The sequence below is a fragment of the Hypomesus nipponensis genome, chromosome 5, assembly GCF_054491055.1.
Source record: "Hypomesus nipponensis isolate SF chromosome 5, ASM5449105v1, whole genome shotgun sequence".
In the NCBI taxonomy this organism is placed as follows: domain Eukaryota; kingdom Metazoa; phylum Chordata; class Actinopteri; order Osmeriformes; family Osmeridae; genus Hypomesus; species Hypomesus nipponensis.
This window is the reverse complement of record NC_140365.1, coordinates 9,709,963-9,735,766: the sequence shown is the minus strand read 5'-3', so window position 1 is coordinate 9,735,766 and position 25,804 is coordinate 9,709,963. Positions and strand designations below refer to the sequence as shown.

At 44.6% G+C, this 25,804-nt stretch overlaps 2 protein-coding genes across 2 annotated transcripts; one reads left to right on the top strand and one right to left on the bottom strand.

The window, feature by feature from the left end:
- Window positions 1-5,353: 5,353 nt before the first annotated feature.
- On the top strand, window positions 5,354-9,356 carry LOC146288384 (uncharacterized). The gene is made up of 3 exons (XM_084698325.1): window positions 5,354-5,461; window positions 6,784-7,088; window positions 7,259-9,356. The coding sequence occupies exons 2-3, from the start codon at window positions 6,809-6,811 to the stop codon at window positions 7,975-7,977; spliced, it is 999 nt and encodes a 332-aa protein (XP_084554451.1). The 5' UTR covers window positions 5,354-5,461; window positions 6,784-6,808; the 3' UTR covers window positions 7,978-9,356.
- A 22-nt stretch (window positions 9,357-9,378) lies between these two features.
- Window positions 9,379-17,127, bottom strand: inpp5kb (inositol polyphosphate-5-phosphatase Kb). Its single transcript, XM_084698324.1, has 13 exons — window positions 16,877-17,127; window positions 16,163-16,267; window positions 15,878-15,986; window positions 15,177-15,293; window positions 14,787-14,962; window positions 14,466-14,577; window positions 14,269-14,378; window positions 14,092-14,118; window positions 11,648-11,867; window positions 11,206-11,343; window positions 10,648-10,731; window positions 10,377-10,481; window positions 9,379-10,069 (listed from the first exon to the last, which is right to left on the bottom strand). The coding sequence occupies exons 1-13, from the start codon at window positions 17,125-17,127 to the stop codon at window positions 10,007-10,009; spliced, it is 1,617 nt and encodes a 538-aa protein (XP_084554450.1). The 3' UTR covers window positions 9,379-10,006.
- Window positions 17,128-25,804: the final 8,677 nt, after the last annotated feature.

Genomic DNA, 25,804 nt, shown 5'->3' with positions numbered 1-25,804 from the left:
TGAACAGTTTTTTTCAGTGCTTTGGAACTATACGGTCATTGGATACATGCTGCGTTTATGTCCCGCCCTGGACGCTCAGCGTCTCTGGGGGGTGAATGGAGGAGTGGGCTGACAGCAATTTTGTACTGTAAAAAGTCGCCAAAGCTATTCGAGCTCAGTCCCCTCGCAGATACACACAATGTAACATTTATACATGTAGTTTCTCATTTAATGTGTAATTCATAAACGTTGTATGTCAATTAGGAATTACATTATTTAATTAGTCATTTATTTAAGAATTGTATTATATAATGATATATTTATTCAAGTATTTAGCCCATCAATTATTTAATTATTTATGTATTTATTTAGTTTAGGCCCCTATAATCCGCCATAAGAATGGATCCGTAGAGGTTTTCCCTTCAGCTCATCGTGGTTTCTTTTTTTTTAAACGCATAAGCGCCTTTTACGAAAGACTTCTGTGGAGAGGAACACTACGAGTATCAATCAATTTGATGCCCTCCTCACGTGGGGCCTCCTAAACTGTTAAAAGTATGGTATGGTAATGTCCCTCAAATATATTACATTTAATTTGAGAGGACTGCCTGCAAATGTTTTGGGGGGGAAAAACAGTATGTGGGGGTCCAACCAAGCTCACTGGGGGGCGCGAGCAACAGTCCTCAGACTTAACCAGTCAATGTCCTCTGAATTTGATTCTGGCTCTGGAAGCTCAAACTTATACGGCTGTGTAAATCCAGTCCTATTGTTGTTGTAAAAGTTTTATTGTGGGGTCTAACCCTTTTGTTGTAGCGGTATTTTACGGTGGAGAGCAGGGGCGATTCTAGGATCAGACCTTTAGGGGTGCTAAGCCCCCAATGAAAATGTGAACTGAAGAGTTTCTTGCAAGAGTGCTTAACCCCCTTGCTAATAAATCCAAATTTCACTGGATAACAATATATTCATTTATGTATTATTATGCAAACTATTGAATGAATGAATGAATGAATGAATGAAAAAAATAAGGACGTCCCTTTCTTCATGAACTACCAGCATCAAATGATAATAAACAATAAGATTTTTTTATTATTATTTTTAGGGGTGCTGAGATGAAATTTAGGGGTGCTTGAGCATTATCCATTATTGCACTTGTGTTAGAAAAACCCATCTTTGACAAAGGTTTGAAAGCTGACCAAAAATATAATAAAGCTTAATATAACTGTTAATGTAGCCTAGAACTTATGTTGGGGATAACTAGGCTCTGGATCAGATGGTTTCTTAATCAGGACATGGAGTCTGGATCTCTCTTAAAGCGATGGTCGTTTATTGTAGCTTGAAGCAGGATACAATAAGAGCATAAGCGCAAAGCGTTGTCATGCCAACAGAGCTTATATCAGGAGTCAGATGGCTGAGCGGTGAGGGAGTCGGGCTAGTAATCAGAAGGTTGCTGGATCGACGCGCCAAAAATGATGTTGTGTCCCTGGGCAAGGCACTTCACCCTACTTTCCTTGGGGGGAATGTCCCTGTACTTACTGTAAGTCGCTCTGGATAAGAGCGTCTGCTAAATGACTAAATGTAAATATGGTTTTCAGATGTTATGTAGTTATCAGTTGGGTCTCTGTCTGACTGTCTGAAGGCAACATCACTGAGGGTAATTTCAGATCCTGGAATTTGTTATAGCAACCGTGCGTACAGGAAACTTCTGGTTTCATGATATTCAACATTCTCCTACCCAGTCTTCATCTGACCTCACTCCCAACCTTTTTCTTCATCGTTCAAAAAAGAATAACACACTTCTTGGTCATAAGATCATTGAGCACGTAACCTGCCACGTGGTATATGTGGCAAAAATGATGTGACTGATTTGTCCATGTGCCTATTCTTTGTGGGTTTTTATGTATGGCAGTTTAAATTAATTTCATTTTTTTTTTAACTGATATTAGACCCCTTCCACCCCTAGAGCAGCAACAAATCTTTTGCCATAACTGGCCTATGTAAATACAGGGCTCTCACGCCACACCTTGTGCACACGCTGAGAAGGCAAAGTAGTCCTGCCAACGTTGTAAACAGTAATGGATGAGGCCTAGGCACACGGACTGAAGTAACATAGATGCGCGAACACCTGTGAAAGTTTGTCTGCTTTGCAACATATTTTCAATAGTTCATTTAAGTTAAACTCATAGGAAACTGTGTGCAGAGAAAGGATAAATGGAGGAACATTGCTCATTTACAAGACTTGGTTAAGCTCGGTCTGAGACATGGTGGGATTCTGTAGCCTACACACTTAATTGCCTTTTGCAATGAACGACCATTACCATGGCCCAAAACACGGACACCCCACTGTTGGGAATTCTATCAAATCGCGGTGTACCAGAAGGCTACCTCTCACGCATGGAACAAGAACATCTAAGTGCATATTTACAGGGCTGCCAACTTTTCAAAAAACTATAATATTATTCTTGTATGACCCAGACTAGGATACCAGGATGTGCCACACTGACAGGATAGGTTATAAACCACGCTCAGATAAGATTTACAGTACACAGGAATACACATTACAACTGGGATGTGCTCCCCTTAACAAACAAAATGTATTTGTATTACTGGCCTGGCTGTACTGATGCCACCAGACAAGACAAAAATGAATGGTTGATATCAAATTGAAGCTCTTGATATGTATGGCAACTGTAAGCATAAGTACATGACTGGGATTGTTTTTTTGTGTGCAGGGAAGCATAGCATAGTATACTGCAATGATTCCCAGGTCACTCACTCATTCCAGCTGAGGAGGTCATTCTAAATGTGAGGTTCCCCATGAGGACATCATACACATGTTTACAGACACAATTCAGTCATATTAACCTCTGGACCAAGCTGTTTAAAAATACAGGGGAATTTTGTGTTAGTGAGGAGACTTTTGTAAACAGGCCTATTTGCATGTGCATAGGTCTATAAGCCTGGCAGGGCCAGTCCTTTGTTCTCTGGCATACCACACATTCCTGTCACCTAGCCACACAGTTCCAGTAACTGTCTGTATTTGTATCTGTATTTCTGGCCTGGCTGTACTGATGCCACCAGACAAGACAACAATGAATGGTTGATATCCAATTGAAGCTCTTGATGTGTAAGCATAAGCACTTTTAAAGTACATGACTAGGATTGTTTTTCATGTGCAGGGAAGCATGGCTTAGTCTACTGCAATGATTCGCAGGTCACTCACTCATTCCAGCAGAGGTCATTGTAAATGTAATGTTAAATGCATTTTATTATGAGGACCACAACGTGTTACACTGAAAGGAGTCACATGTCAACAACTCACAGGACACTAGAGATTCTGGTGTCTGGCATTGTGAAGTATTGAGGCACCCTCACAGGGCGCCGAATGTGCTAGGACCGGCACAGTAGAATAGGTGCATGCGTGTGTTTCATAACTAACTAACTAACTAGCGTAGGGGAGACTGGGTGTGGTTGTAACACTTCTTTCTTAAGCACCTAAAACTACCTTTTTAAAGAAGCTGAAATAAAACAATGGTATAAGCTGGTAAAACAAATTCTGTGAACAAAAAGTTGAATGGTAATGAAATTAAATAAATCCTGCTATATTCTGTTAGTACTGTCTCCATCTACTGGTGACATGGCAGAATTGAAACCAATTGCACCATTGCACTGCTTCACTCACTCAGTCTGCTACAAACATATAATAAAGTAATGGTTTGTTTTCTATATCCTGAAGCACAGCTGCACTCAGAATAAGAGAAAGGAAAGAACTGAAACCTCCCTTCAGTGACCTTCTTTGCCATATTCTTCCTCTCTGTCTTTCTTTTTATTTCATCTTTTATCTTTTTCCACAGTAGAAAATAGTTTGGAAGGGTAATATTTGTATATAATATGTCATATTGGGCAAACACAAATGTTTTTGTGTTGACGTATTTTATATACAGTACCTAGGGCAACCACCTGAGAAAATGATGTGTAAAGTCAGTGTTTTACCCGGTGGATTTTTAAACACTAGCATTGACCTATAATTGGTATGAAATATTTCTTGTGTCTTCTGAAAAGTTCTTAAAATCTTGTTCAGCACAATATATTGTGTGCAGGCATTTTCATGTTGTAACAACATCAAAACCTTTCTTATCTGCTCCAAAAACCTTACAAGACATTTCCCCATGCTGAGACACAGTTAGTTAGAAGACGAACTCAAATCAAAAAGCATAACAAACACATTTTCCGTCTTTATTTGAGTCCACAATTCAAAAAATATATACTTAAGGACAGACATTGACCCAATGCATTAATTGCTCAGACATGATTCAAACATGCGACTGAGTCAGCAGTAATTATACCGCACCCCAATGTTACAGTGCGTTCACATTGCAGCGACGCGATGCGAGCGACAACATGTTTTCCATTCATTTTCTATGGAGCCAGGCGAATCGCTTGCGTGGTGCATTGTGGGTAGCGAGGCGACGCGACAGAGTTGAGATTTTCTCAACTTTATGCAAATGAGGAGCGATTTTCGCTAGCGATGGCCAATCGGAGTGTTTTCTTGTTTCTCGTAACGTAGCAACCATGCAAACATTTCTAGGTTTCAAGGTGGAGGAGAAACTAATCGTTTGTGTGGCTGCTTACCCAGTCCTGTAGATACATGGCTGTATTTGTAAAGAGATGTTAATTAAAAAAAAACAATGCATGGCGCAAGGTTGCCGAAGTTGTTGGTGATTGTACTTTCTTCTACAACTTCGTTCTGTGGTAACTACTGTAGCTAGCCTGGCTGGAACTCCCTACTGTATCGTATCGACAGATTAGCAGAGACTTTGAGTAATATAATAAAACGTTTTATACACATGTCAGTGTAAGTCTATTAAACAGTTTTGTATTTTGTATACAAGTTGTATTTTGATCGATGTTGCGAGTACGTAAACCTAGTCTGCACACTTGGCCATTACAACTACAACAGTGACTTTAGAGAACTACATTCTAAATGAATCTGTTTGAAACGCCCCCGAGCGTGGTGAACTTTGGGAAGGCGAGCGATGGCAAGCGATTCGCGTAGCTGCAGTGTGAATGCACCGTTATGGGTAAACACCCTCTCCTCCAAATGTGACGACTTCCAATTATGAAGGGAATGGAGCAGTTCTTTGCCATATGTTTACCTTTTATTTCTGAAGATCCGACTATCTTGGGAAATTGACAATTGTAACCAGGATCAAAGATTTGCTGTAGACTGACGTTTCCCAAACTTTAAATAAGGGCTTCGTCTAGGCATGAATCAAAACAACTGCCTATTTCCAGGACGAACACTTTCTCATTGCTCTTGTAGCAGTAAGAGTTAATTTTACATCACGGCGCCGCTTATTTACTCATCCCCGCCCAGTCTGTGGCTATAAAAGTCCTTGCCCCCAGCTGAACGAAGCTGTAGGCCTACCATTTCCTGATTCACTCGCCTGTGTTGGATCGTCGTACGTTCACTCTGCACTGCTTTCAGGTAGGACTATGTCCCTGACCCAAGCACTGTGTATGAAAGTCTGTTCGCCCCCTGAGGACCAGCTATTTACTCATCCCTCCTGTATTGTTTTAGCAAGTTTGATGCGTTGTAACCGCTCCCTGCTCTGTCCTGCGTTTGTGAATTGGGGGCCCCTTAGCGTCTCTTATCGTTGCCGATTAAAAAAAAAAGTTTATATATATTAGGGTTGTGAAAAATAACGCGTTAACGCGTTATGATTAAATTAGGCTACAGGATTAATTCGTTATTTTTGTTTAACGCATTTAACGTAATATACCCACAATTCCACCCAATCTGCAACTTCTGGATGAGAAGTTAGTGTTCCAAAAAAAACTAAGATGTAACATCCAATAAAACCAAAGTGATATGCACACTTGGAAGGCGTTATCGCTCTGGATAAGAGCGTCTGCTAAATGACTGAATGCTAAATGACTGTATGTTATCGTTTCACCGAAGCAATACCAGCCTAAAGTAACCTATACCACCGCAACGCAAAGCATGCGTTGGTAGGCGAGGGGAGTTCAAGTAGAATGCGCCAAACCACCCTCACTGAACAGCGTAGGGTCTTCACTAAGTCCGCCTGTGACAAGGTGACAAGCACAGTTGCAAAATGTATTGCAAAAATCTGTAGACCGATTGATATTGTTGAGGACGAGGGGTTCACCAAAGTTTTGCGAGTGGCAACGGGTGACTCGAGCATCAAGGTACCGCAAAATCAAAGACGCACACTAATGACAACAATTCGGAAAATCGGTAATATGTAATTAATCATGATTAAGCCACAGAAACCTGTGATTAATTTGATTAAAAATGTTAATCATTTCACAGCCCTAATATAAATATATTAATATATATATATATATATATTAATATATATATATATATATATATATATATATATATATATATATATTAAACTGTAATTTCATGTGCTCTTGGGGGCCCTCTGGTAGCCGCAGGGGCCCTAAGCAGCCGCTTAGTTCGCTTATGCCTTGGGCCGGCCCTGATCTCATGCTTGGTAGGCCATAATGGTGGGGGGAGCTGAACTCGTTTGGTTTCACTTTCTCTACTCAAGAGCGATTTATGTCGATTAAGCGAGTATGTTAGAGTGTCCTTTGCATTCCTGTGTTGTAGCCAGGACCATTTTCTTTTCCGTTGCTATCACAAGCTATTGCCACAACAGCAGGTGCTTTATACCACAATAGAGGAGGTTGTGAGAGAAGCCATTGTACCATAAATGTCTAGCATGAATTTGTGGGATAAAATAGCAATGAGGAACTGAAACTAAATTTGATCTTCTTCAGGTACAATTGGTGAAAACCTCCTGCTATGGCCAGTGCTGGAAGCCATGTGTGGGTGGGCTTCATAGAGGCCCTTCCAGTGGTGGGCTCTGTAAAAGAGGCGGTGGAGTGGGTCTTGGCTGTGGCTGCAGATGACTCAGCTCTGGCCAAGGAAAAACTGGATGCCATCAATGGAAGGCTTAGAGTGTTGAAGTTGCAAGAGAGCAGGTACTCTGGGAGTTCATCGGGATATTCCTCCCAGAGCACGTCTGGCAGGTCAACGCCAGTTGGGAAGAAATCATCTGGTCTGACTGCAATGCATGTGGAAAGTAAGTATTGCTCTACTGATTAGGGTGATGGGTGTTACTGCCCATCCATATTTTGCTGTCAGTTTTGTTCGGCTGGTACGTGTCAGCTGTCCATTCATATGTTATTATTGCAGATGTCTTGACGTACTGTATCTGATTCAGAGCTGCGTCTGCTGTTTTTGTTATTTCAGGTATTCCTGAAATAAACCTGATGGCCCACATCATAGAATTAAAGCGCAAGAATGACAAGAAAAAAGCGCAACAATCAGCAAAACTAGAGGCAGCTCGCACAAATGAATTGAACAGGGTTCAAGAAGAGACAAAGGCAAAGATCCATCTAATCAACCAAAATTTTGAGTTCAGTGCTCCTCTTGTTGATCAGGGTAAGAGGTCTAAAAGGGGTGAGCATGTCATCAATAATGGTGTCATTACATTTTACGAAAGAACTGTAGATGACTTCCTGAAAAAACCAACCAACCTTGGCATAGATGGTCCCCTTGATAAAGACACAGAAAAAGCCATTATAAATGTAATGGTGGTACATTTTGATAAAGATGAACTGTATATCAATGCTAATGCACTGATATATGGTGAATACCGTCGGGTATTGATGAGAGCTCTTGTACAATTCCTGACAGTGCATAAGAAGGAAGACAGCAGCAAGGAAGACAAGGATGATGCACAAAATGAGGTGACTCACATTATACACATCATGAATGAAATAAAGGCTTATGTAGATCACTTTGCTAAGGTGAAATGGATTGGAAATAACAGTTCGAAACGAACACAGTTTGAAACAATCCAACAAAAGGTTGAGACCATGTTCACCAACTGGACTCAATATTTTGAAATTGTAAGAAAGAAACTTCAGTTCCCTGCTCAAGGCAGCTCTGAGGTTACCCGCATGTAATGAGTAGGGAGGTGCTTCATATCGTTCATATTACACAAATATTCACAAATAATACATCAGAGTCATTTAGCTTTGTTTCTTCTTTCTTTTCTTCCTGTTTCATCAGCCTTTTGCTAGCATTAAAGACTAGACTTTTAAATAGAGGCAGATACAGATAGCAACCATGTACAGAGAGGTTAAGACAAAGCTGATGAAAGAGGGAAAACTTGTATCTGATTATTTGGCATTTGATAAACTTCCATGCAGAATAACGACTGATGGACATGAGTACATTGTATTAAAATCACCTGTTATGAATGGTTACATGAGTGCTTCTGCCCCCGAGTAAAGAGATGGAGAAGTGGCACCTTAATCTTTCAACAAGACTTGAGACTTTGGCATCAGGTGCTAACTATGCGTTGCTCACACTGGCTTCAAACACCATTGCTCTGTTCAGAGACAGCTCTGCAAGGTATGGAATCTTTGACCCTCACTCAAGAACGCCTGAGGGGTTTGCATGTCTGAACGGCCATAATGCTCACTTTCAAACATTTAGGTGAAATGATCGATAGGATCCACACAATATTTTCAGATGTGTCTGATGTCAACAGCTAGGATTTCATGCCACTTTCCTTCCAGAGCGTAATAAGTTATGCAAATGACAACCAAGACATAGACGTATCCAATCCTCAGAGTCCTGCGATTGTTCAAGATACATCTAATCCTCAGATGCTGTCCAACAACTGTGATGAACCTCCAACATTTAACCCCCTCAAGAAATTGAGCAAAGAGAAGAGAATTAAGACAATGAGAAAACAGAGTGCTGCATTCAAAACAAATGGGACACATAATATTCACCAAAGAGACCAAAGGAAACAGAGACAACAAAGAAAGGAGTCAAGGAGGCAGAAGTCCCGCCTTTATGGATTACATATACATAGTAGTAGACATAACTACATAACTATGACATGTTGATTGCACTAACACTGCTAATTGCAACATTTAGTTTAGTTCACTTTACAAATATCAATCTGTGTCGGCCGGCGATATCTGTCCAATTTTGACAATAATCATACACAAATACACAAAACCTTTTTTTACATTGCTATAAATCCTGTAATGTGAAACAAGAGTTTGGATGGTTTTGTTTATCTCATTAACTTGATCTAAATATACAAACAACAGAAGAAATGGCATTCTGTTAAAACATAAAAATCAATGGAACATCAAATCTAAAACATTTACTTACAAGGACAGAAGTACCTAAAATATACTGTGTTGTGATTCTGTTCTGTCCTTATTCTTTTATTATGTTCTTATTCTCATATACTTTGGATAATATTAGTGACATATCTGTTCAAATTTGTGATTTGATATATCTGTTCAAAATTGTGATTCGATTGCTACAACCTCACCCACTCTTAATTGTGTCTCACACGTGCACAAACATGCACACACCACTGTAAACTTTAAACCCAGGTCTCTGTAACCCACCTTTGTAACATGAACCAACCCTAATTTCTGAAACTCACTATTCACAACTGATCTTGGGATGAAATCCTAAATCCCAACTTGCTGTGACAATCCATGTTCTCAGGTTCTCTATCCCCTGCCGCTGCTGGTCTCTCCTAAGCTGAGAGAGAGACCAAGAGGAGGGATCCCAGCTGAAGGACCTGGGCAGGAAGTAGCTCTCTCTTCAGTAATGATCATGTGCGCTTATGTGAAACCAAACAACAGAGGATGCACATATAGAGTCTGTATATTTGACATAGTGTAGATGATTCAAGGATTGATTACGTCAGCATCTGTGGTTAAGAAAGGAAGCCAGAGAGAGAGAGAGAAAGAGAGAGAGAGAGAGAGAGAGAGAGAGGGTAGTACATGTCATGTTGATTTGTATGGAAAAGAGAGATGAACAATGACAGAATACTAACACAGCATAGACTTCCTGGCCCTAAGAATGGCCTCAATGTCTGTATGATGGAGTCTCCTTGGACAGGGTTTACAATTACAGTACCAAGACACTTCGTTGTCTTCCAAACGTGGATTAGGATTATTTGTTCAATCCGTTTTCACTGACCAGGCCCTCCAAGGCAGCTCGTTTCGACTCCAGAATCTGGAACAGAGAGAGACAGTTCTGAGACCTGCAGTTGACCAGTAGTAAGTGGATTTAACCTATTTCAGACACATTTATACTGAAGAAAGGGAATGACTATATAGTTCAAACTAGAGACAACCTATTACCACACAAGTTGGGGTGTGGTGATATGGCCCAATGACACAATCTTTTCCTTTGAGTTGTACCCATATTGTAGGTGATGAGAAGCCATGGAAGCCCTCAATCAGCTCTAAATGAAGTGTACAGCATCACCCATCTGCTTTGGTGGCACACTCTCACACACACTCCAAGCACCCAGACAGACCTGGAAGTTTGCGCTGAGTCCAACGATGCACTCCATGTTTGTACTGTAGTAGCCTAGCACATACTCGCCACGGAGGAGAGGGATCGCATCCTTATTCAGAGACACCTGCGGGACACACACACACACATTAAGACGCACACATATACACACACATACTCGCACAAATAATGTGTATATATATATATAATAATGTATATTAAACACGTTAATATAACATGAAAACAATGAAGTACAGTATTTTGATGGGACAGATACATGGTAAGAATCCTACCTGTAGGGTCTCAAGTACTTCTGGCAGATCGTCCCCTTTGACCCAGACGAATGTGACGTAGTCCAACACACTCTTAAAGCCAATCTGCATGGTAATACACACACACACACACACACAACTTGATATGTTGTTTCCTTTGTTTTACTCTTCCTATGCTCTTTGCCTCAGTCCACTGAATCTTGCTGTCCACCCTCTCTACACACACGTCATCCCTCCCTCTCTTTCTATCCACTTACAGGCCTATCTGGCCCCTATCCTCTCCTTCCTCTCTCCCTCTTCTCTCTCCTTTGCGCTTGTCCACGGCACATCATTTCTCTCTCCCTCCATCCCTCTCTCCCTTAAAGAGGGCTAATCTGACTGGCACATACCTCCATCGTCCTGCATCCCACTCTCGCTCCACCTCCCTTCATGCCTCTCTCCCTCCCTCCTTCCCTCTCTGCCTTAAAGAACGCTAATCTGGCACATACCTCCATCTATCCCTCCATCCCTCTCGGCCTTACAGACAGCTAATCTGGTACACACGTCCATCCCCCTCTCTCTCCCTCCATCCCTCCTCACCTTGTACAGGCCTATCCAGTCCCAGGTGGAGGACATGAAGTCCTCCAGGATGGTGTAGGACAGGGCGGCGTCCTGGTCGGCGCTCCACTGGCCTTCTGGGCTGAGCCGCACCAGGGCCGTGTCGTAGTGCTTCCTCAGCTGGAGGTGGGGGTGTGTGTGGGGGGGGGGGGGTTAGGGGGGGAGGCATGGATAAACAAACCAAAGATGGTGGCAGCATAGTCCTACTGTTCTCAGTATACTCACTAAAGACAATGATATCATATTCTTATATGACCCAGACTATCCTACCAGGATGTGCCACACTGACAGGATAGGTTGTAAACCACGCTCAGATAAGATTTACAGTACACAGGAATACACATTACAACTGGGATGTGCTCCCCTTAACAAACAGCTACGAGCTGTCTGAGATCTTGCGGTGTCACTGTGTTTGTACTCTCACCTCCAGACTAAAGACTCCCAGGACAGGTTTGTGGTCGCTGACACCGTAGCTCGTGTCGCAGGTGTAGATGTCCTGGAGGACTCTGATTGGACACTCGTCCTCGTGGCTGTCAGCGGTGGAGGTCGACGCCTTCTCATCATCCTCTTCCTCTGGGGGCGGGGTTTTGGGCTTAATGCGCCACAGAATGCGGTCCGTCCACGCCGGCTTCCTTTTCTTCCCACTGGCCAATCAGGGAGAGTGACAGAGATTGATGTCACACAACAAAGGTCATGTGGCTTACCAGTGCTCTTCAACCCTGGTCCTCAGGGCCCACTGTCCAGCATATTTCAGGTGTTTCCCTGCTCAAACACATCTGCTTCAAATTAATGGTCATTATCAGTTTGCAGTGCTTGATAACAATAATTCATTTAAATCAGATGTGTTGGAGCAGGGGAACACATAGACATGATGGACAGTGGGCCCTGAGGACCAGGGTTGAAGAGCACTGGCATAGACTGCTTGCTAATACTGGGTACACACCACAAGAAAATTGGGCTGATTTTGGGCCGATTTTCCCCTTCCGACAATCCTAGGTAATGTCCCGATTATCTACCGATTATTTCATCAGATATTCCCTTGGTGTGAGGTGTGTTAGGAGTGAGCAAACTTGCTCGGAAGAATGCCAGAGCCGCCCCACTCGCGAATCGAATCGCGAATCAAACATCATCAATCAGAAATCCTGATGTGTGGGGGGAACCCGGAGGACACACACCACACACTGTAGGAGCAAAACAGTTCAATCTTGGATTTTTTGTCCTCATGTTTGTGGTCTCTCACATTTTGAAAATCGTAAAATATTTTTAAAATATTTTAGTGTGTACCCTGCATAAGCTCTGTTTGATTTTTCCAACTCTCTCTCTAAGGACCACATCATACGAATGTCCTTTGTTCTCTCTCTCTCTCTCTCTCTCTCTCTCTCTCTCTCTCTCTCTCTCTCTCTCTCTCTCTCTCTCTCTGTCTCTCCGTCAACCAGTTTCTTACTCTTACTTTTTCAGAATCTATTTCTCTTTTGACGTTGCCTTGTTTGACTTCCTGTTTATCTCTGTCTGTTATGCTCTCTCTTAATCCCTGTCGCGCTGTCCCTGAAAAGTATCTTTAATTGTCATACTGCAATCCAACGCTGCTATGCAAACCCATTGTAATTTATGCAGATTTACTTAAGCTGCTTCCTCATGCATACAGAAGCTCTGTTCCCCAGCATGCACATGTACACACACAGATACACGTACACACAATCCTCAGCTTTTAGAGAGATGACTGATAAGACACAAAGAGGGGAGGGGCTAGAGGGACGTGTGCGCTGTGAGACACACTGAGGAGGGGTCAGGTGACTAGTTACTGTAACTACCGTATGCTGTTCACAGACCAAGCATTTAGGAGCGACATACTAACATGCACATCTTCATAATGACACACACAATGTTATCAGTGCATGATGGGATGGCTAGATAGGGTGCAGCACGGGCATGCGGTGCACAGTTAGCGGGAGAGGAGTGGTGGGGGTGGTGGAAGGGGTGGGGCTTGGGGGTTGGGGAAAGGTTGGGGGCTACACTCATCTAATTGTCTGCGTTTCTTCAGCAAAAGTTGTACAATTCTACCATTCACAAACTCAGTATCCCCTCCCCAGTCTGGTTACTGAGCCACAGCTGTCTTGCCTCCCAATAACTTAGCATATAGCTTAGCTTCAGTAAGCTTAGCTTAGCTCCTCTGCCCTTAGCTCTGCTAGCCTCGTGGGAACTGTGCAGACGTAGCTAGGTTAGCTTAGCATAGTTGATCTCATCTGAAGTTGGCTGCCCCTCCATACTACGGACCCACCTTGCGGGGTCCAGCTCCCTGTACCAGCCCCCCAGCCACACACTGAGCAGCCCCCAGGTAAGGGAGGTGAGGAGGAGGAGGAGTGTGGTGCTGCACCTCTGTAGGGGCCGGGGTCTGTACATGGTTAGGGGCAGCGCCAGAGAGCTCTTTCTGGGAGAGACACACACATGGTGCCAGGGTTAGGGTGGGTAGGACCTTAAGGTGGGCCTTCAAGGTGTTTTGATGATGTTTTGTGTTCAGCTTCTGGCTCAGAGCGCTAAGGAAGTCTAAGATCATGAGTCATCACGGTGTGATGATAGCCCCACTACCTCCTTCCTGCGGCCATTTGCTGACTATGTTCAAGACAGTGATATCAATTACGCTTTCGAGTTCTATGTAGCTAAATAAAAACATGGACACCGAAAAAATCCATGTGGACCTCCAAAGGTTTCCTTCCAGTTTCCTATCCACGTCCTGCTCTGTCTCCCTGTCCTCTCTCGTTTTTCTCTCAGAGGGGAGGGAAGGTGAAGGGGATGGTAGAGGGAGGACAAGACGTGTGTGTGGGAGAGAGGGCATGCCACAGAAACAGAAGACACTCATCACTTTCTTACGTAAAGCCCAACAGGGTCTTCGGAGAGCTGGGAGAGTGGAGAGGAAGAAAAAGCACTCATGAACCTTTCGTGTGCCTGTAGGAGTGCGGTTGACTAGGAACACCCGATGCTGAAGAGGACAACGTGTGTGTTTATGTGTGTGTGTGTGTAGTGGGGAGAGGGGGGGCAGTGTGTTACCTGCTGTCGTAGGTGTCGGAGTTGCGGTCAAACTTATAGGTGGGTTTGAACCTGAGAGGCCCTTCCTCAAACTCCTGTAGAAACGGCTCCTTCTTCCTCATCGTCAGTAACTACAACCACACAAGGACAGCATAGTCAGTGTTTGTGTCTCAGCAGGTTTGTGTGTGTGTACGTGTGTGTGTGTATGTGTGTGTTACCTGGTCCTTCGCCCACAGTAAGTTATAGCGTTCACTCTCAATGGAAGAACGGAGGAAGTGCATACCATGGTCTGCAATGCGGAAGTTCAGATCACCGAACCAGAAGACCACCCTGTCACAGAGGTAGCTGGCAGGTTAGTGTGTGTGTGTGTGTATTTGTCTCTGCATGTGTGTGTGGGTTTGTTTGGGTGTGTGCTTTAAGCTTTTCACACGTGTGTGTTTGTTTAAAGGTACGTTTCTAGTAGCGTGTGTCTGAATATACAGTATGTGTGTCTACACGTGTGTGCGTGCACCCGTGCGCGGGCGTGTGTGATGACGTACTTGTGATCTCGGATGTTGGGGGTGTTGTAGAAGTCAAAGTCCTGCGTGTCCAGGATGTACTCAAACTCATCCACGCGCTGCAGAGCGTAGTTCATGTGGGCCGCCAGGTGGCAGTTGAGGAAACACAGCATGTGGCCGTAGAAGGAGAAGCGCACAGACACACCTCCTTTATTCCCCTGAGAGAGGAGGAGAGGAAGAGGAGAGAGAGAGACAGAGAGATAGACAGAAATAGAGAGAGAGAGAGAGAGAGAGAGAGAGAGAGAGAGAGAGAGAGAGAGAACAAGACAAGAAGGGAACAATCAAAGTTCACTTGTTGTCTCTCAACTGTATTCTAGCGATTCCAGTTCTAGCTATTGGTAGCCTGTGTCAGGGACAGTTGGAGAGACGTACCCAGTAACCGAAGATCCCCGTGCGGGTGTAGGTGGTCTGGATGTCCCTGATGAAGGGCAGGTGCATCTGCTTGGTGAAGACCAGGAGCAGCAGGCCCTGCATTCTCACTGACGACACCTGGAGAGACGGAGAGGAACACAGAGTGATTCACTTTATAAAAGAAAGGAAGATAGAGTATAAAGATTGGAGAGACAGGCAGAGGTAGTTCGCAACTAATTGCAATAAGGAAGCAGGAAATAGGAAAGGAATAAAGAAAGAAATGGATTGTGGAGGAGTGCGGACTGGAAAGGGACGACATCGGGAGCAGGGTGAGTGAGGTGAAGGGGGAGAAAGAGCAGAGGAGATCTGAGCGGGGTTACATAAACTCTTCAGCCTCACAAAGCACTCTCACAGGACCCTAATGAGCCCCTCTCAGAACTGCTATTGTTGACGCTGGCTGGGACAACACACCCTCGGTCACACGCTACGCACTCACTCACACACACACACTATACACACTACACTCCCACTCTCCCCATCTCCCCCTCTCCCAGGGGGGGCGGCTGGGAGAGGGGGCCTCTGCCTCTCTACTGCCCCCTTTGCTTCCTCTCGGACCCACATCAGCTCTGCACTCTCGCCTGCTCTCTCCTCTCCCCTCCTCACAACTCCTGCCCTGCAACCTCACCAAACCCCACCCCCCCCACACACACACACACACACACCTTGACATAGCCGCGAGGTGCCAGTGTGCCCATCAGCATGTGGCTCCAGGAGTCCTCCATTAGCAAGTCAGAGAGGAACCGCAGGGGGGCGGCATTCACCTCCTGCAGACTGGCACAGTACACACACACACACACACACACACAAATGCACAATAGCCCATTAGACAAATAAATCTGCATAGAGGACTCAATCTCAATTCGTACTTTCCTTATCTCTCGCAGAGAAGCAGTACAAAAGTCTCTCTTCTTCTCCAGTGAGATCAAAGTAAAGCTTCTCGCTCTCACCCAATCACATAGATGTCTTTGGGGGGCTGGACATCCAGCTGCAGAAGGGAACTGACGTCCCGCGGGGGTTCTGCTGTCGCCACATTCCACGTGACCATGTGCAACCTGTCAGAATGGAGCAGAGACAAGGGTGAAAAAAATACAAAACATCCAATTGCTTCAAATACTAAATAGAAATCAGTTTCTACTGAAAGATAAGAGATGCGATAGACTTTACAATCCCAAAGGAAATTTGTCTTGGACACAAAGCATCAACAGCCCGTGGTTGGGTTCCTCTGGAGGGTTAAGACAGAGAGATAGGAAGATTCTGTGTTCTGTGTTCCCTTGTTCAGGAAGGCAATATAGTCTTGTGTCAGATACTGTTAACCTCATCTCTGTCACATCCATGATACAGCACAAACACAAACAGTTCTCTTTCTCACTTTCACCAAGTTCTAAACTCTTATTTCGTCCTGGTAACACTTTCAGAACGTGCCATTCCTTCTGTACTGCAGACCGAGGTGGCACAGGACCAGAGAGGAAGGAAGGAAGGGGAAACACAGAGACAGTTAGGAAAGTACCTCAGACAGGTCCCACAACCAGTTAAGTAAAGAGAACTGAGCAGAATCTCTGTGTGTGTGTGTGTGTGTGCATAAACCTGAAGGTGTTCTTGGGGCAAAATCTTCCACACAGCTCAAAGTATATGTGTGTGTGTGTGTGTGTCTATGTGTCAACCTGAAGGCGTCCTTGGGGCTGAAGCGTCCACATAGCTGGAAGGCCTCGTCCAGGGTGCGAGACACTTCCTCGTTGGCCTCGTCGTCGGAGCTCAAGTCCTCCACGCACGTGAGCAGCTGGGACAGACGCTGGCGCAGGAGCAGCTTGCCCTTTGACCCCTGGGACGCCGTGCTGGACGTGCTGTCCGAACGCGCACGGAGGCCGTCCAATGACGACAGCGCGTCTGGCGCCATCTTTACCGCCTCGGCCATGGTTGGATTTGTAACTCTCCTCAGAAGGACTGTCGAGGTCTCGGTTCTCTCTCTCTCTTTCTGTCTCAGATCAGGCTAGGCAGGTCGTATGTACAGTTGTAGACTCCCAATGTCTTTCATCAGAAGGACTGTCAGTAAAGAATTTTGACACTACAGCTCTGTAAGAGGGAAGAGACCCACCTTTGGTGTCTTCAGAGGTATCCTGTGTGTTACCTGGCTGGCTGGATTTCAGAGTATCTGTTGAAAGTAGCAGCCAGATTCTGTTTCTCTTGTATTCTCCTAAAATGCTTCAAGTCAAGTTGTTCTCTTGTAAAAAGAGTTTTAGTTCTTTGCTCCCAAAATTATTGTTGGAGATCCTTTGTTTGGAAGTACAATGCAAAACAAGACCTTCAGACAAAGTCGGGAATCTTCTGAAGCGCTCGAAATAGATCCTTCCGGAATGGTCAAAGTTGGCACGTATGTAAAACAACTACAAGTCCCAGAGGTCTGTGGGTGAGTGCCGGCTGCCCTGAGTGCGTTCTGGAGGCCTGAGTGACCAGGCAGTGACAGAATGGCTGGCTGGCACCGAGTTTTGGGGCGACGTAGATGAGAGAGAGCCAGATTACAACTATAATCTGAAGCAGGGGGGAACACGTGAACGTATGTGTGTGTGTGTGTGTGTGTGTGTGGACGTGTGTGTGTGTGGTGTTTAAAAAGAGATGTGAAAGACACTGATCCGCCATCACAGAGGGTATTGTTAGAGGACTTGGGCAACACAAAAGTGGCGTCACGCCCCTAAGAGGTTTACAACCACATTCTCCTGGCTAGCTTACTCCTCCGAACAATACAGAGAACTGCACCATCCCCACGATGGAACAAACCTTGGAGAAGGCACGTCGATTCACTAGGGTATTATAGTTTTTGGAGGGGGTCCATTGCGCTGTTTATGTGGGTGAAAGGTCACATATTCAGAACCAGGGTGGTGACACATTCCTCAGGTTCTGCAAGGTCCGACACATGGCCTGTTGGGACAAAGTCTCACCGCTTTGGAAATAACACTTCATTCTATAATTCCAATTATCCAACCAACTTAATCCTGATCATTGGTCAAATACCACGATTTGGAAACGCACAATCCGCATTTGTAAATCTTTTTTGCAGACCGTTGTTAGGGATAGATGTGAACAAACGTAGTCTCACGAAACGAACCATATTAGTCCAGCAGTTTGAGAGCACTTGGGGGTAAGATATTTTAATATGTTTTCAGACGGAAACGAAGAGATCGTGTCTCTGTTGTGTCTCTACTTCACATCACGTCACTACTCACTAGTTTCCTTCTGAGAGTCAACCCCATATCCTTCAAATCCCTTCTAACATTTTTCTGAAAAAAAACATAAAATATTTGTGGTTGAGTCTTATTATATATAATTAAAAAAAAACATTATTCAGTGTGCATAGCCTAGATCCAAATGTCAATATGAGCAACAGAGAGAGAGAGGGGACGGCTGCGCCCCTGCTCCTTGGTGTGTGACTGACAACAAGCTGACATCATCCAACAGCAAACATGTCCAACCCTCCCTAGAGACAGCACCCTCCGCACACCGGATCACTGAGCAGTCTCTGGCTTGGTTCAAGCAAGGACCCAGCCTTTAACTGGAGCCAGGCACTGGAACGGTGTACACCCAGAGTGGAACAAGCTTGTCTGTGTTGAGACACAAGACCACCTGGATACAGCAGACACAACACCATGTGATCAGAAATCCACCAATCCTCCCCTTCTGGAATGTTCCTAGGTTTCTGGTTCAGCGAAGATCCCTTTACACATCGAGGACTTGCTCAGCAAAGCTAGTTAGGACAATACATCTGCTTGATATTGGGAAAATGACATCAGCCTTTAAGAAGGACAAGAAAGAGTTGGGACACTCATTTCATTGTTAAGTAGCCTGTAGAAGTTGCAACCAGGATGCCAATTGACCAATCAGGTGTTGATCAGGAGAACTAGAGATATTTGCAATTTATAAAAAGCTAAAGCTAATCCTGTGTGTCACAGTGCCCCCGTCTACTTGCTGTGCAATACTGTCACATGCAGACTCTTAAGAAGCCCTTCTGCATCGCAGGACACGGAGGGGAGGGGAGGGGTGGGCGGCAGAGAGGGTGGGATGAAAAGGTGGAGCAGTATAGTGGTGGAGGGGGGGGGGGGATATTAGGGGGTGAACAAGGTCGGAACTCTGGGAGAATGATGGGGCTGTAGCTGAATAATTAGGACTCGGGCAACAGCAGTTTGATCACCCTAGCTGAGCAAAAGGCACCTCACCTTTAAGCTTTAAACACTCACTTTCTCTTATACTCACTCTCTCTCATCCATGCACTCTCTCTCTCTCTCTCTCTCTCTCTCTCTCTCTCTCGCTTTCTTGTGTTTTCTGTCTCTCTAAATGAGTATAGGGGTACCAGAACACATTTGTAACCATGTTGAATTGGTTTGCTTCCTCCTCAGAGTTCATATGGCCCACCTGTACCTGAATTTGTCCTTGTCACCTCCTCTGTGTCTCACGCTCATCTTCTCGCCTGCGAACAAAACACACACACACACACAAACCATGACATTATCTATACACCAGCAATAACACATTAAACTAAGAACGTGCACACGCACACACACACACAAACCATTACATTATCTATACACCAGCAATAACACATTAAACAAACAACACACATACACAGGACACATAAAAACCATTAGTGAAATTGCTCCATAATCAAGCCTAATCCTGTAGGACACCTCTCTCGTGACAGCCCCACTCATGTCTGTCATCGATTGGAAGAAGGGGGCATTACGAGCGAGCCAATGTGTGCAGTGCAACGTTACCGTGACAACGGCTAAACTAAATCCAGAAGCAGCAGAACATGAAAAGGTGAGCGAGGTGTCTTTGAGGCGTCCGACAACAAGGTCTCCAGAAGGCCACGGCTCCACAGGCAACAAACCCGTGACACAAACTTCTCTATGACCAACAGTACTGACAGCTCAGTAGGCTTAGACTTAATGGAAGGTTGCCATGTTGAATAACGGTATTTATCGGAATGTTAGAAGCTGTGGCTTGAACAATAGGTTTTCTGTCGATGGGGCCTATCAATCAACAGAGGGACCAGATGCGGTAACCCTTCATTTGGATGGTCCGTCTGTTGACACACTATAGGTGATCAGTAACTACTCAGTAGCATGTCAACAATGTATCCGTTTACGTTCAACAAAACTGTTTCAACAGATGTGTTGTTATGCATTCAACTAACTGTCTGTAGACTATCAGGTGCATTTCAAGCATTGCTGTACAGATTTGACTGACAGGGTCTGCTGACTTTCAAAGCTTGTTTTCAACAGGTCATTAACCAATATTCAACTAACTGTCTGAAGATTGTGTGTTGCATTTTGATAGTCCGTCTCTGTTTGGCACATTAGACCAAAAATAAAACATAAATACAATCACCACACTGACAAGGTTTTTTTTTTTTTTTACAGTTACAATTTACAGAACATACTGCATGAGGCTAACATCAACTGTTAAAACACTACATCGCCCCCTAAACGTCTTCGTGAACTGAGTGTGTGTCAAACCGTGTGTTAAAATGTCTCAACAGATGGACCATCGAAATAAAGTGTTACTCCAGATGCTGTAGTCTTGGTCATTCTCTGTACTTCACCTAGTGTTCACCCGTCACAGTGACTGTGAGGTGTTTACGGAAAGGCTGCGTGCTCGTCTTTCTGTCTCTCTTCTGCTCACTCTCTCCAGCTCTGTCTGTATCTTATACAACCGCACAAACACGCACACCAGCTGTGCTGGTCATATATTAGCAAAACAGGTGTGCTCAAGCCTGTTGGTGTGTCTGTGTGTGTGACTGTGTTCCTGTGAGTGTCTGTGTCTCTGTGTGTGTGCCTCTGTGTCAGTGTGTGTCTATGTGTGTGTGTAAGAGAGATACTTTCTAATAACATGTTTAAGTGGAAACACGTAGGCCTACCTGATTTGACAGCTCTTTCTCTATGATGAAACCTAGATCAAGGAAACGTATAACTGTCGCCGGTCTAGTGTCTATCAGAATGTACCCCAAAAGTGACATGTTTTGGAATAGAACACTTGGTGCTGCAGTTCTTAAGGTTGGAACGAACTGTATCCAAACTCCATAAACTACTCAAAGCACAGTCAATGCCACTTTAAATGCTGTCTGGGAACAGCATAATTTGTTACGCTCCAATTGCACTCAAACAGCCGACCGTAAACAATTCATAACATCTCAAAAACAGAAGCCAACGTTACAGAACGTGCATATTAACTATCCAGACTATATATCTGGGTTAGGTGTAGCTACCTGCTATATGAAAATCCCACGGCGTCCGGTAAAATAGGCACACTCCAGATAACGGGCGTCAACTCGGCTGAATCCAGAGGGAGCCTGTGTTTGGTTGGGTTTACCCTGTTCAAGCGCTACAGGCGTTCTTCAGAACCTTTCTGTCAATCCTAGGACCTGCTCTAGACTTAAAGCTCTCGTACCCAAGGATCAGCGCATGATCCCCAATCGGTAAGAACCGAGTAAAAACGCATTATCATGACCATGAATGGTCAAGTCTGTTTACCGCTATTTATTGAATATGACCGTGACATGTATTAGGCAACCGTTTCGCTTCAATGCTTTCTTTGTATGCTAGCTAATAGGCCTACTTTCTTTACATTATGGAATGCGTAGGGTTGCCTACAGTGTACATGTGCAATACGTTTCTCCACGTGAGTCAGGCCAAATACAAAACATACTGCCCCAGTCATCTTCATCGAGTCAACTATTTAATGAATCAATCTTGCAATGTTTTTCCTCTTTGTTTTAATCTCTTTGGATGTCATCGTGGTTTTAATCCCAAATGCCAGCTCAGTCCAAACCTCCCAGGTCTGTCAGTTCCAGTTCCAGGTCCAAACAGGGAGGTCCATGGTTCAGCTGTTCAGGTTCCTGCCAGGCTAGTTGGAGGCAGCTCCCGCTTCAGGGATCCTCCATGGTGTTTTGAAGAGGAGGGTACACTCAAAAAGATCACATGCTGTAATATACCGCATTCTTCGTAAGACAAAGCAAAGTGTGTGTAACTCTATAGAGATAAGAGATAATTTTCTTCAGTAAACATTTACCCCCCCATATCTGTCTCACCCACCCCCTCCAATCCCAGCGGGGAAGGCAACAGGGGCAGAGGGAGATGGGGAGAGACAACAAGCAAGGGGGAGAGGTTGTGAAAACTGGAAGGAGAGAACAGAGAAAGGAAATAGAGAGAGGGAGGGGAAGAGGATTTCCAGGAAGAGAAACGGTTGGAGTTCAGTGAGTAGAGCATCATGGGATGCCGGGATAGGGGGTACGTTCTGTTCCGACAGAGCAGAGAGGATCTTGGGAGAAGGAGGAAGATGAATCATGAGGAGATCATGACTCCGATTCAAACACTCAGGGGGCCATTTTCCAGAACAAAGATTAAACCAAGCCCCGGGCATCATCACCGAAGGTGACATTTGGTGAAGAACTGGGTTCAAAGATCTTTGTCAGGGTGAACTATCATATAAATGCATAAAAAAACAACTCCAGCTTTCCGTATTTTGATTCATTTATTTTTTCACGTCTCCAATGTAGTGTTATTGGAAGATAAGATGACAAAAGGCACAAATTCACAGTAAAAGAAACAAAACAAGTGACAAATCAGGGAGTGTCAGAGGAAACAAAAAGTAAAAAAACAAAAAGTTTCAAGGAAAAACAAAGGTTTGGGGTTCTGACGTCATTGGTTCGGTATTCCGATTACAAATTGAGGATTCTAACAACGAGATATCTAGGATCTTGTCTCTTTCAACCATGATCTCTCACTGCTTTTTGTAAAAGTACTCTAGCTAGCTAGCTCCTCCGGGTGTAGGCTACATCCTTACGCCCTCATGCTTCACCCAACCACACAGTCTAGATTCAAATACAGTCCGGTTATCAGTCCCTTGTCGTGTCATAGAGGGGGGGAGAGGGGGAGGCAACGAACTGACTGGAGGTCAGTGTGTAGGTCCAACTTCCACCCCCCAACCCCGACCAACTCGCTGCTGTGAGTTGTCACGGACAGACAGATTGCTATACTTCCTGTCTGTGAGAGATGGCTGTGGTTTAGAGACTAACAACAGAGGTACGACAACATTCAGAACAAAAATATATTTATACACTGTCCTGCCAACGAGGGGAGGTGAGAGAGGGAGGAAAGGAGCAGGAGGAGGAAAGAGACTGTTTCTTTGTGTTTTTTTCTTTTTTGACTATGCGGGTCATCTACAGTATAATGTGCCACACATAGACACCTCTCTTCACCCCTCTCTTTCCGTTTCCCACTGCCCCATGGTCAAGACGGCCTCCAGGGACCGCACAAAGATGCCTTTGTTTTTTCAAAATATATTTTCATCTTTCAATATCGTTTCATTCTTTATTTGCCTTGCCATCATATTAAAAGGGCTCAAAATAGCCACCGTAACGTCTCATCGGGTATTAACCCTTCTATTTTCATTCAGACAGGTGAACTAATCACATTCTGCCTGTTTGCCAGCTTATCTTCCAACAGAGGTAGAGCGTCAACTAATACTCCTTCCTGGCTCCTTCACAATAAGAGTCCTGGCATATTATTCAACCTAGGCTCAATGTGGACCATCTAAGATTAAGGATCTAGCGACGACATTCAGGAGGGGAGATTGGTGTGCTGTTGGTTTGGCAGGACAGTCTGACCTATATATATGTGTTCATCTACATAAATTTATATACTATATACAATCTGAGTACATCCAGTATACAACCACACACCTCCATTGTTCTGCTGGGAGCCCACTCACATCATCACAGAAACAAAGTCCGATAGAGGGAAAGATGGAGAGAGAGTAGTTGGGCTACCAAGACTAGAGAAATATACAGTTTTAACAGTGTGGGAGATACTTAGGGTCTGGAGGAGAGGAGAATTTGAGGTATGGAATAAGGGATGGTGATTTCAAAAGAAGGGAAGGAGTTGCAGACATGGATGGGTTTTGTAGTTCCTGTGCCCCAATGTCAGAACAACAGTGCACTGCTCCTCCGTCCTTCCCCCTGATAGATACCCTCCGCACCCTCCACATAGGAAAATATTGTTCCGATACATTTACGTCAAACACACACACACACGTTCACCACTACAAGATGCAAGTTTAGAACTCAAACTGCCGAAAACTGGAGTCCGATAAGAGAGAGGACCCAGGAACAGAATGAGAACCAGTACCAATTCAGTCTCTTCTCTCTCTCTCTCTCTCTCTCTCTCTCTCTCTCTCTCTCTCTCTCTCTCTCTCTCTCTCTCTCTCTCACTCTGTCTCTCTCTCTCTTTCTCTCTCTCTCTCTCTCTCTCTCTCTCTCTCTCTCTCTCTCTCTCTCTCTCTCTCTCTCTCTCTCACTCTGTCTCTCTCTCTCTTTCTCTCTCCCCCTCTCTCTCTCTTTCTCTCTTTCTCTTTCTTTCCGCAGCATGGTTCTGGTTCACGCACAAATATTGGAAAGGAGAGATGGATGACTAAATGAATGGAGGATGAAGAGGAGGAGAGAGAGGAAGAGAGGGAATTATTGCTATTTCTGGATAAGGGCTTTTATCCATCAAAAGGAGAGGATGGATAGATGCAAAGGGGGAGGGGGGAAATATAGTTGTTACTTAACGGGAGCCAGGAGTTTTTCCCTGCGAACACGTGATGACAGGGTAAAACTTCTGGCCTGGTGCAGAGTTGAGGATTCACAGGAGGATTCGCCGCTAAGAGCCATGGCCCTGTGATCGAAACAACTCCACATGTCTGAGTAAGAAGGATCATTATTGCACTTCAAATTACCCCACCTGTTAAATTGTTATCCAAACACACCCATGCACACACACTCAGACACACACATACAGAAGTTGACTGGTAGCTGGAAAGACGGTAGCAATGTAGTAACTTACAATCACTTCCAACAACACCATCCTCAGCACTACAATTATTTCCATACAGTACACTCACACCCACACCCACACACATAACCCAAACAGATACATACAAATGATACTAACCCTTGTTATTTACTCTCATTGGAGGCGGTTATGGTGAAGGTGAAGGGGAAGAGAGAGAGTGACAGAAAGAGAAAGACCGAGAGGAAGCGACAGAGAGGGAGGGACAAAGAGAAAGCGAGACAGAAGGAGAGCGAGAGGAGGAGAGAGAGACAGAGAGAGTGCGTATCGGGGTCGTCGGTTTACTTGAGGACGGGAAGAAGACACCTAACCGATTACAGCATGTTGAAGACAGGAGGCGGGGCGGAGGAGAAAATGCGAAAGGAACCGGAAAAACAAAACGAAAACAAACAAAAACAGCCACGACAAGATCAAAACGTAACACTGAGCAGATCAAACATCATCTACAGACACACAAACTTACGGACAAAGGAAAATCATTGAAAAACCCTGTTTTATACACCTCGATACAATGACTCTGCTCGCTCCCACTGTATGCACTTCCTATGTACACACCTGCGTGTTTTCGCAAATAGAAATAAATCCTAAAAATCACATCTCTGTCAAGAAGGGATTCTGCGATTGGACTGACTGGCAGACATCTTATCGAGACCTGGCTGAGGGGTGGGGGGGGGGGAGGGGGGGGGCAAGGCGTCGGAGCTGCAGTCTGCTGGA

Bases quoted from the DNA above. Each gene is read 5' to 3' on its own strand.
- inpp5kb (XM_084698324.1), bottom strand. From the start codon at position 17,127: ATGGCCGAGGCGGTAAAGATGGCGCCAGACGCGCTGTCGTCATTGGAC. The intron at 16,268-16,876 runs GTTGACACATAG...CCATTCTGACAG, and splicing joins AGCCCCAAGGACGCCTTCAG to GTTGCACATGGTCACGTGGA. The intron at 10,070-10,376 runs GTCTGTCTGGGT...TCTCTGTTCCAG, and splicing joins GACTCAGCGCAAACTTCCAG to ATTCTGGAGTCGAAACGAGC.
- LOC146288384 (XM_084698325.1), top strand. From the start codon at position 6,809: ATGGCCAGTGCTGGAAGCCATGTGTGGGTGGGCTTCATAGAGGCCCTT. The intron at 7,089-7,258 runs GTAAGTATTGCT...TTGTTATTTCAG, and splicing joins GACTGCAATGCATGTGGAAA to GTATTCCTGAAATAAACCTG.